Raw genomic sequence first — 12172 nt, forward strand, 5'->3', positions numbered from 1 at the left:
CGGATTCTCAGAGGATTATCATCTTACTTCTCATGTCTTATCCTTATTTATAAACAAGTACCATGTTACGAGTTTAGTTATGTACTTTAAAAGTTAAATTCAGCTTTCATAAAAAACAAAGTTCAGTTCAAATTACTGACAGTTTCCTAAGATAAGCAGCTATATTTATGAATTAAGTTATTATATTCATTGTAAATATTGAAAAATTACTGCTGTCGTATCATTTTTCTAACACGCAATCAGTATTCATGATGAACGATTTTTAAAGTCATGTTCCCCTTGATTAAAGAATAGTCTATCGTAGTATACATACACACATTTTTTTAATACAAATGCGAAAATAAATTTCGGCACAAAGTTAGAGTTCAGGGGTAAAGATCCAGGGAGAGGTTGCTCCCCCTGCAGATAAAAGAAAAAAATTAACAATTCTAATTAAAAGTGAAAAAATTTCAAATAATAGCAGTAACTTTATTCCCTGATTAAGAAATCTAATTTGAAATGATTCAAAAGCATCAGATTTGAATACTATATAGATATACAATTAACATGGAGGTAATCATTTCAAATTATCTTTCAGAATCAGGGCTTAGAAAAATGAACATGGGCTCAACGTAAATTAGTTGAATATTCTTACATCAATTCAACTATTTTGGAAGATTTAATAAAATTTTTAAATGACTCTTTACTTAAATTTCCTAACATGAATAAATTTTCAAGCAGTTACGCGGAAAGAACAAAATAATACTGGATATCCTACCATATTATACTCAGTGATTTCTGTGATGAAAAAAAATTTTAGATAATAGCAAATGTAATCCAGATTATACTAAATGATTTTTAGATTATGCTCAGTGTAATCTCCGATTTTACCCAGTAATTTTTTTGGTTATACCGCGTAGGATTACACTGGATATAATCCGAAAAAACATCCCGTATAATTTGAATTATCCACTCTTCTAATTTAGATGAAAAATATGAAAATATATCATGGAAGCAAACTATTCGTAATATAATTGGTCAAATATATCATAAGCATGAAAATATATAAAAATTCCATGCTAACATTAAGACGCGCGCGCAGCATATGATAATCCTAATATAAGATTGTTATGAGAATTATGGTATAGTATATGTTGAGACCAATTTAATCGTCATGTGATTGGTCGAATATATTATAAGCATGATAACTCCGCCATTTTTTTTTTTTCTAGCGCTTGCGAGTGAAGTGCTATTTACAATTTGTGAGTTATAGCTAATCAGTATATTGAACATTAATAAAATATAATCAGTGAATTATATTAGTGAGTGACCATTTACATTTTTTTGCTATATAAAAATATTTTTTTGCCCTTATAATTATTACAATTACAAGGTATGTAAAAATAGTGTACAAGACGTATATTTTCACGTTTAAACTTGCACTGTTAAAAATTTCTATTGTAATTTTACAAAAAATGTATTGGACGCTAATAGGCAAAACATTCATTTAAAACTACAATCGGGTATAGTAATATTACAAAACGTATATACCTCTGTGAGGTTACTAATTTTACAAAACGGTTTTGTAATTTTACAAATATTTTGAAAATTAGCAAAGTTTGCAAAATTACAATACTTTCCTTGAATTTTACTCGAATTGAAATAATAAAAAAGAAAAATTTGACTAAATATTTGTTGTGGTTGATTTTTATGAAGCGCTGACTAGATTTTGTACCTCACGTAGACCTAATTTTACAACTCAGATGATATAATGTGAAAATAATATTTACCCTAACTAAGAATCGAAAGCGAGCTGCGCGCTTTCCAGACCGATACCTAAAGCCCTACGCTGCACGACCGATAGGTGGTCTAACATCTTATTATTCTTATAAGCTAATCCTATGTGGTGATTAAACATTACGGCTTAGTATTTATTATTTACATTATTTGTTTTATTTACTGCTGTTTATTGATGGAAAATAATTAACTTTTACATTATTCATAATTCATTGAACATTATAAAATTTAAAGTCTAACATATACTCATTCAAATATATAGATTTCGAAATGATCGTTTTAGCGTAATATTAAAATTTATAAAATACAAATGATGCCTCGAATTTATTATTACAAATAAACAACCATAGACTAAAAATTAGTAAAAATAAATATGAAGAACATTGTTGTTTTTTGATACATCAGTCTCATTTTTGTAAAACTGAAAAGTATTGTTTTTAAAATTGGAAAACAGTGGAGTAGAATTACAATTTGTGTAATATAATTAAAATTGTCTGGTAACATTACAATGCACTGTGTAATTTTACAATGAAAATTGTAAAAATAAAAAAAAGCTTTTAAAATTTTTTATGAGATTATTGTAATATAAATTACAATAATTTTTTGTGATTTTACATACAATTATGCCGAATCAGATCACAAATAATGTTTGCAAAATTGAAAAGTTTTTTCCTAAATATTGACGAACGGTTCTGTAATATTACAATGCGTGTTAGGTTTATACATGAAAATTGTAAAATTACAATATATCTTAGTAGATTTCCTGACAGGTGTTGGAAAATTACATGAGTTGTATTTTATTTTGCATTGCTATACACTGATTTGTAATTTTACTTATTATTCGTTTTTAAATATGATTGTAATTTTACAAAAATTTTTAACAGTGTGTGACAATAAGATCTAACCTGTTCATAGTCACGGTTAAGTTTTATATTGCCATTATTTCGTTTTTCCATTTTAATTTTTCATATTACTTCAACCTAAAACCAGTGCTTGTAGCTGAGCAGTTAACGTGCTTGATTTTGAAATACGGGTACTGGCTAGGCATGGGTTCGAGTCCCACCATGATCGAATAACTTTCGCTGTGTCAGGTTAATATTCGATTCTCTTCGACTGTGAAGACTTGGCTCATTGCTAAACAAACGTTGGCTGTACATGATATAAATAGAGGCCAGCTGGACTACGATATAAACACAGAAAAAAAGGATAACACATTTTTCTGTCTTCAAGAAATTCATAATTTAATGATTAAAAAATTTTTTTTTTATTATTATTTATACTTATCTTTGCAAACATATAAACGAAAATAAATTTATACTTTTCGTTGTAGGAGCTTATTTTTCGTAAAATCTATATCTATAAACTATAATTCATAGCTTACATGTGAGTATTCAAATTCAAATCATGAGTTTCCTTCAGGCTACGGGTATATAACATTGGAATATTGCGTTTACTCAAAATCTATCTTAACGTTTCCGCTGTGGCTTCAATAACAGGCGGATAAAATTGAAAACATAGTTTCTGTTATTCTCATCAAATCTATCATTTCATGAAGTGTAAATGTGAAATTTTCTCAAATCTACATTAATTTTTAAAATTATAATTATCCTTGAGCTTGACGAAATAAAAACCGAAAAATAGTAAAATTAATCTGAAAATAATAATCCATGTCATAATAATAAACCATGTTTATTGCATTCTGTAAACAAACATTCGATTGTTAGTACATTACATTAACCAAGAGAAAAATTACGATAATGATTTTTTAGAATTGCACTTCCACTAAATAAAATGTACACTGTTTTATTGGTTCATAGCTTTATTTTTTTGATAATAAATAATGTTTGGAAGAATTTAAAGGCCTTGAAATGGTTAATTATTCAATCCTATTCATAAAACATCCAGGTTCATATATTTTTTTTCAATAACAGAATTTTTTGTCCCCTATGACTATATATTTACAATCAGAAAACTATACGTCAACATATTCAGCGTATACATGCTCATGACACTATCGAGCAGTAAAATCGACGATGTCAGTAAAAATAACACGATTGACATAAAGAGAAAAAGTAATGTCTATAAATAATAAAAAAAAATAAATAAATAAATAAACGATATAGTTTTTCCATGCGTATTTTTATGAATATATTGCGAATAACAAATTCATGAATAATATGTATTCTTGAAGAAGTATGAACACAATAAAGTGATTTTACTTTACTGAACGATAGAAAAATTGAATTTGACACATTTTCTTCTCTTTGACACTTCATTTTTTAAAACTTTTTTTCATTTTATTCAACTGACAATCGAAATTGCATCGAAATTATTTGTTCTTTTTTATTGCTTTTTTGACGGATAGTGAGAAGATTATATGATTTTCTGAATATTTATCTGTTTCAAGATTATTGTTAACTTCCTGCTATGAAAGTAATGATTTTCAAAAAATCGGGAAGTTGTTGGTTTCACCCTGATTCTCGAAAGTCGAATTCTCTTCAGATTTCTACATTCCGAAGTCCTAAGAAGCTATTCTGACTATTCCTACGATAAAGGCAATATTTTTTTCGGATACTAAAAATGATACCCACTAAGTAGGGCTCCCCCCTTTCCCTTTATCCTTTCTTCCCTTCTCCCTAAAATTTGTCCATAATCGATAGATCTAGTTGTAAAATATGGCTTTTGAACGACTCGACCGATTTGAACGTGATTGGCGTCATTTCATAGGGTTCAACGAAACTTAGTCTTCCATCTAGGTTTATGAAAAAATTTTAAAAATTAGATGCATAATAAAACAATGATTGTTGAAGTTACAGAATTTTTTTGCAATGAAAATTACTCATGCATCGTATTGTTATTATAGAAGGATAATATAGTATTATTTGTAACTAAATGATCTTTACATCGTACTGCAAACAAGACATATTAACTTCATTAAATTTATTAACTGTTAATACAAGTACTCTTATCACAATAAAATGTCTATTATATTTTAAAAAATGCTTGTTTGTATTTAATAAATTAATCAAATCCTTAAAAAAAATTTATTAATAGTTAAGAACCTCTTCTATCAGTTAACGCAATGATAAAACTCAACCGAAAGAATATTTTTATCAAAGCTATAAAAGAAAAGTTTAGAGCAATGAATTTTATTTATTTTCTGAAACACATGCGTAAAAATGAAAAAATCGCCAATATTTTTAATAGCATGGGATTATGTTTTAAAGTACTGAGAAAGATCTAACTCAAAAATTTTAAACGCCAAAAATCCGCCGAATCCTTTCTGTCCACGATGAATGATTCCAATACCTCCCAAAGGAAAATTAGGGTCACCTTCTGCTTCCAAGGCATCAAAAAATGGCACTGTTGATTGTCCAGCATCTTTCTTCAAATCAGAAGCTCGAAATTTTATAAATTGGTTTGTTTTTGAATCAATTGCATTTTCTGATGACTTTGTAGGGTCATCAGGATAAGGAAGATTTAAATTTTTTCTGAAATCAATAAGAAAAAAAATTATTTATAAATAATCCATTTGGAAAATCTCTTTAGAAAAACAAGATTTTTCTCTACACCTTCTATAAACTAAAACAAATCATGTATGTGGGAGGTACGTTTTGCGGCCGAGGCCCGAAAAAATAGACGGTGAGGTACACCTATATATTCTACGGAGTCTCCAGAGATCAGTACTTTTGTAAAAACCACATAGTGCTCGAAAATTGAACTTCTGAGCGAGTGTGGCGAAAAATCAATTTTTTGATTTTTCATAAGTAAAAAACTATGGAGTTCTACATATAAATAAATTTTTGCTTCACGATTACAGAAAGACTGTTTTATTCGACAAAATTAATAATGCTTTTCCGACGACCTAAATAAGGCTTATTGGATACCTAAATAAAATAAAATGAGATAAAAAAAAAAGAATAACTTTATACCTTTTATGGTGACTTTGATGTTCCGGAGCTATCCAATATGTTTTATGAAGATCAATAAGCTGTCCTTGAACATAATCGAATGGGGTTACTCTAATTTGTAGTTCAATAGGTTTCGTCTTGAATTTTCGATAATCAAGTGCGTTTTCTACGAATCCTAATCTAAAACTTGTAACTAACACTTGTTACAACAAAACCTTTAGGTGCAATTATCCCGACTAGAAATTTTTTCGTGATCCTTAGAAGGACCGGACCGGGCATGCCCGATCTAGACCAGATAAGGAATGTAACGCAGATGATTTGCCTGGACCTGATCAGGAAAACCTTATCTGGACCCGATGAGGAAAATTTTATCAGGACCCGATTCGGAATTCCTAATCGAATCTGGATGAGATTTTCCTAATCGGATCCAAATCAATCATCTGCGTTATATACCTTGGCTAATTCAAATCGGGTATGCCCGGTCCGGTCCCTTTAAGAAACACGAGTGTTTGGTTTCGAGAAAATTGTTTGATAAAACAAATTTATCAATTGATATTATAAATGTGTTATTTCATATATTATTATATTTATCATTACACTATTATGTTATTATTAAATAAATATTATTAATTATATATTAAATATGTTTATTAAATATTTTTAACCAACTAATTAATTCTTATTAATTTTTTTGGTAGAATATTTTTCACAACAAAAAAAAATGATTAAAAAAAATGAATAGGATAATAACGATGTTTTTTATTTATCTTCATTAGATGCTTGTTTTTTTATTCTTGAAACTCTGTGACCATCCCAATCTTTAGCATTATTCAATACTGAAGATAATGCTTGATGCAACTTGTTATCAGGAATAATTTCTTCATTATTTTGAAATTTCTGTGAATCATGATGTGAAACATGTCATACTTAAACATGTCATACTTACACATTGCATTATGTTGACTTTGACATTTAGTGTAATAGCATAATTTAATATTAGATTATGTCATTATAATTAAATTTTTTTATATATTTTTCAAATTTATGAACATGATATGTAATCCTAAGTTTATATCAATGTAACTTTAAAAAAGTTTATTTATTAAAAATTGAATTTATTATTATTATTATTTTGCTATTAAATGCTCAGGGGGGTTATCCCCGGAGTCCGATTCTCCGAGGGCCCAGCCTGAGCTCCATCCGTTACTGCTGGACCACTCTGCACAACAAGGCGGTTAGTGATCACAGCAGGCCAAAGTCATTTCCCTTAAGAGACGGAGAGAACCAAGTAAAACAGCCTTCTGCATCCTAACTGCCAAGAACTCAGCTTTTGATGAGCAAGCTGGAACTTTGGAAAGTGAGGATACAAAAGACTGTTTCATCCCTCCTAGGACGCCAACAATCAGGACGACAAGCTTGACACGGTAACCTGGGTAAAGTTTGCCAATTTCAAACAGGAGATCCTGATATATTTGTCTTTTGTGCTCTTCTTTGGCTGAGATGTTGTATTCAGCCGGGGCCGAGAACTCAATGACATAAATGTCACGAGTGGTCTTGTCGAAGAGCACAATATCAGGTTTGTTGTGATCTATTCGCCGGGTTGTTGCAAATGGCATGTTCCAATAAATTTTGCAACTTTCATTCTCAACAACCTGGGGAATATCTCCTGGCAGATAAGGCAGCACTGGTGTCATGTCAATACCGTAGCAATGACGAAGATAGTAGTACAGTACTCTCAGGACAGCATTGTGACGCTGGATATATGCACCTCTCGCCAGCACTGGACATGCCGACAATAGGTGCATAAGCGTCTCCGGATGTTGTCTACACCTCCTACAGGACGTGTCCGGAAGCTGCACCTGGAGCACCTTGCTACGGTACTCAAGAGTGTTAATGACACCATCTTGGCAGGCAAATATGAACCCTTCAGTCTCGGACATCAGGCCAGCTGACTTTAAGAAGGAAAACGTCAGCTGGGTGGACAAGCCATGATCACGCACGTGTTTAAAGAACACGCTGTGCATGGACTTGTCCATCAGTTCGCCAAGGAGTAGTTTTTCCTCGGCGTTCCTGATGACGCTCTTAAATTCCTCCTTTCGGAGTTCCATAAGAGCGTTTATTTCTCCAAGACCAAGGATTCTTGCCGCATATATTGCTGCCTTATACAAGAATGACCCCTTATGCGCATTTTCATGTTTATGTACAATTTGCATAAGAAAGTCATCCTCGTCTGCAGTGAAATTGACAACTTCGTGTGTTAAACCCAGGACCAAACGGTCGTGAAGCCGCTCCAAACTCTGCAAACCTCTCCCACCGATGGACCGGGAGAATTTATTATTATTATTATTATTATTATTATTATTTGTTATTAATTGCTCAGGGGGGTTTTCCCCGGAGTCCGACTCTCCGAGGGCCCAGCCTGAGCGCCATCCATTACTGCTGCACCACTCCACACAACAAGGCGGTTAGTGAGTGCAGCAGGCCAAATTCATTTGCCTAAGTAGACGCAGGGATCCCAAAATGACATCCTTTTGCATCCGCACTGCTAGAGACACGGCTGCTGAACTGCAAGCCGGTATCTTCGCAAGTGAAGACACAAAAGACTGTTTCATCCCTCCAAGGACGCCGACAACCAAAACGACGAGCTTGACACGGTAACCTGGGTACAGTTTGCCAATTTCAAACAGGAGATCCTGATATATCTGGTGTTTGTGCTCTTCTTTGGCCGAGATATTGTATTCGGCTGGGGCCGAAAACTCAATGACATAAATGTCACGAGTAGCCTTGTCAAAGAGCACAATATCAGGTTTGTTGTGGTCAATCCGCCGGGTTGTTGCGAATGGTATGTTCCAATAAATTTTGGAACTGTCATTCTCAACAACCTGCGGAATATCTCCTGGCAGATAAGGCAGCACTGGTGTCTCATCGATACCGCAGCTATATCTGAGATGATAATAGAGTACTCGCAGGGCAGCATTGTGACGCTGTATGTAGGCACCTCTTGCCAGCACAGGACATGCCGACAAAAGGTGCATCAGCGTCTCCGGATGTTGTTTACACGTCCGACAGGACGTGTCCGGAAGCTGCGCCTGGAGCACCTTGCTACGGTATTCGAGAGTGTTGATAACACCATCTTGGCAGGCAAATATAAATCCTTCGGTCTCGGACATCAGGCCAGCTGACTTCAAGAAGGAGAATGTCAGCTGGGTGGACAAGCCATGGTCACGGACGTGTTTGAAATACACGCTGTGCATGGACTTGTCCATGTGTTCACCGAGGAGTTTTTTTCCTCGGCTATCCTGACGACGCTCTTGAACTCCTTTTTCGGGAGTTCAATGAGAGCGTTTATTTCTCCGAGACCTAAGGTATTTGCCGCGTAGATTGCTGCCTTATACAAGAACGACCCTTCCCGCGCATTTTCATGACTATGAACAAATTGCATCAGGAAGTCGTCCTCGTCTGCTGTGAAATTGGCAACCTCGTATGTTAAACCCAGAACCAAACGATCGTGAAGCCGCTCCAAGCTCTGCAATCCTCTCCCTCCGATGTTCCGGGAGAGGTACATCCTGGCGACTGATGAGTTAGGGTGCATGCTCTGATTCATATTGATGACTTTACGGGTTTTGATGTCGAGATCTTTCAACTCATTTCGAGGCCATTTCAAGATCCCAAAAGAGTAAAGTAGGACCGGGACAGCGAGCATGTTAGTAGCTGAGACTTTGTTCTTGCCGGAAAGTTCTGATGACCAGATCTTCCGGAGTCTTCTAACATACTCACTGCGAAGAGTTGTTCGGACTTCAGAGACGGCATGCATTTGCCGCTCTTCAATCCCTAGATATCTGTACAACTCTCCGGCGTCTAATTCTCTTAAGACGCTCCCATCCACTAATTCGACATCTCCACCCGTATCAGAGCACTTACCCTTCGCCAGGTGTACGACCGCACACTTGTCCAACCCAAAAGACATTCCGACATCTCGTGTGTACTCTGCTACGATGTTGATGGCCGTTTGTAGATGATCTTTGTTGGCACTGTATATCTTTAGATCATCCATAAACAGTTGGTGAGTGATCGAGTATACTCGATCACTCGGTAGCCCCGCAGAGTATTATTATTATTATTATTATTATTATTATTATTGTTGTTGTTGTTGTTATTATTGTTGTTGTTATTATTATTACTATTATTATTTACTTGGCTGTATGAAATCTACTAGATCAATATCGAACGATTGAACTCATTAAAATTTTTTATGAAAAATATTTTGAATTGAATTAAGTTATCATTTAATATAGATAAATGACTCTTATTAATTTGATCTGATACAAATACAACCTAACTTATGGTATAAGTATGACAATCATGATGTGAAACATGTCATACTTAATAATTTTTTATACTATGATAACTGTATTTAGTCCTGATGCAGTATACTTTACAATACCTGATTTTATTTTACATCAGGCTAGCCTCATCAAGTTCACACCTGGTCCTGATGTAGTATGCCTTACCATACTTTATTATATTTTATATAAGGCTATCCTCATCTGGTCCAGACCTGGTCCTGATAGGGCTTACCGGATTTGGCAAACCTTATTCTATCCTGATCCGGTCCAGATATATTATCTGGTTCAGCCTAACTTTTTTTCTAGTCGGGTAAATCATCAAAGTTAATGATCTTCGGGTGTCCATAGTCAATCCCAACAAACAGTGGACTTTCAGTGTTGTTATTAATAAAAAAAAATTTTCCGGTCTGCTCATTGACATCGAAACTTTCCAGCTCTTTCCAGGTACCTGAGTCATTCAATCTACGTCTTCTCAGTTGCCTTTCTTTTATTTGAACATGGATCATGAAGTCTTTCTTCGCAAATCTTATACCAACAACAACACTACAAAAAATATTGTTAATGCGTTTTTGATAATTATTTATGCTTTTCGTGAATTGTACTTCTAATGATTATTAATACTTAACATGTTTTGGAAGATATTTGTTACTTGTTCTCTGAAACTGATAGCTGTGACAACATTAGTAGATCGCTTGGGTTGTGCCACACAAGTGCATACACAGTAATCACAGAAGCGCATTTCGGATACGTCTAAATAACCTTCTAGGGATTGCACTGGTTCACTACAGTTTTCTCCTCTGTTTCCGCCAAACTGAATGCGATATCTGTTTTCAAACCATCTGTAATGTTTTGACTTTCCTTCTTTTTCCTTGAATATATAAGTTTTACCCAAAAAAATGTTAATTCATATTTATTGTATATCTATATTTAAGTGCAGAAAAACTGAATTTAAAACTTACCTTGCAAACTTTGAGAGAATTGGTCATAAAACGACAGTCTCGAAATTCTCGACATTCTTTATGATTTATAGTATTTTTTATTGTTTTAACATCACAATTGGCAGTACAAGTTTGCGTAGTACTTAAATCTTTCTCATTGACAATTAATACTTGGATCATTCTCTCTAATTCATAGTAGACCTGATTTTTACCATCTAAACAATGATTTGTTTTTAAATACTACACTATTGCTTATAATTACATGATATTAAAAAATTTATTACTTTTATCAAAATCTGATGAATCGCAACGATACATATAGTTAATTTTTTGTTGCAAGGCTTGTTGTGTTTTAACACTTCTTTCGACTACGTCTGACATGTTCGACCAAAAAAAATTCATGGTATTATTTAAGTAGTCTGTCAAAAAAAAAAAAAATCATCATTTTTTAAGCTTATCAACTGTTATGTAAAAATTATTTAATTTATGATAATTAATTAATTTTACATTTGAAGTGATTAACAGTATTTGGTCCTAGCGTGTTAGATTAATAGACCGGGAACTTCCGAGTTTTAATTTATTGAGAATGATAGGTTTGATTGAATAAATAGTTCGTTAGGTAAATTTAATAAGTATATTATTTAACTAAAAATTGGTTAAATTATAAATTCATTACAAATAATACAAAAAGGTGAAATCTAATATTTTCTTTCATACAATGCGGTTTCAAATTGTTAAAATTTACAAATTAATAATTTTGTATTTTACCTGGTACAATTGGTGAATCTTGTTCTTTTTCTTTTCGTTAATTTAATTCACTACACAACTTTACTTTATTTTACAATTGGTTGTATAAAAAAAAACAGAATTAGTCGTAATCTATTGATGATGTTAACACTAGATAGGTCTAAACACGAAGAGAGCGAACACCCAGCAGCTTCCCGGGTCCGAGATTTTTACGGGCCCTCCGTTGTCAATTGGAGGGAGAATTGAATACCCTCTCTTCGGATGTGTCGGAAAATGCTGCGGTGGCGGTTTCCCCGTATTTTGATGTACAAGTATAGATCACAAGTTATCAAGAGATTCGGTAGAATCTGGCGCCAAGTTCCGTTCTCAAGCCAGACTACCGAGTGTGTATATACCGTAAGCAGAATCGTTTTTTGAGGTTACAAGTTTTTTTTCAAATTTAATTTGATTTTTT

General features: G+C 33.3%; 1 protein-coding gene across 1 annotated transcript; it reads right to left on the minus strand.

The window, feature by feature from the left end:
* Nucleotides 1–4990: 4990 nt before the first annotated feature.
* LOC141535991 (uncharacterized) lies at nucleotides 4991–11352 on the minus strand. The gene is made up of 5 exons (XM_074256185.1): nucleotides 11256–11352; nucleotides 10993–11186; nucleotides 10660–10901; nucleotides 10397–10576; nucleotides 4991–5267 (listed from the first exon to the last, which is right to left on the minus strand). Exons 1-5 carry the CDS (start codon nucleotides 11350–11352, stop codon nucleotides 4991–4993), a joined length of 990 nt encoding a protein of 329 aa, XP_074112286.1.
* Between the last annotated feature and the right edge of the window lie 820 nt (nucleotides 11353–12172).

Source organism: Cotesia typhae, unplaced genomic scaffold, assembly GCF_013202065.1.
Source record: "Cotesia typhae breed Kobodo isofemale line unplaced genomic scaffold, CoteBio_Ctyphae scaffold_152, whole genome shotgun sequence".
NCBI lineage: Eukaryota > Metazoa > Arthropoda > Insecta > Hymenoptera > Braconidae > Cotesia > Cotesia typhae.

Excerpts from the sequence above, each read along its gene's own strand:
- LOC141535991 (XM_074256185.1), bottom strand. The coding sequence starts at position 11,352 with ATGTCAGACGTAGTCGAAAGAAGTGTTAAAACACAACAAGCCTTGCAA. Across the intron at positions 10,577-10,659 it reads ACAAATATCTTCCAAAACAT|TGTTGTTGTTGGTATAAGAT; the intron begins GTTAAGTATTAA and ends TATTTTTTGTAG. Across the intron at positions 5,268-10,396 it reads AACAACACTGAAAGTCCACT|AAAAAATTTAAATCTTCCTT; the intron begins GTTTGTTGGGAT and ends TATTGATTTCAG.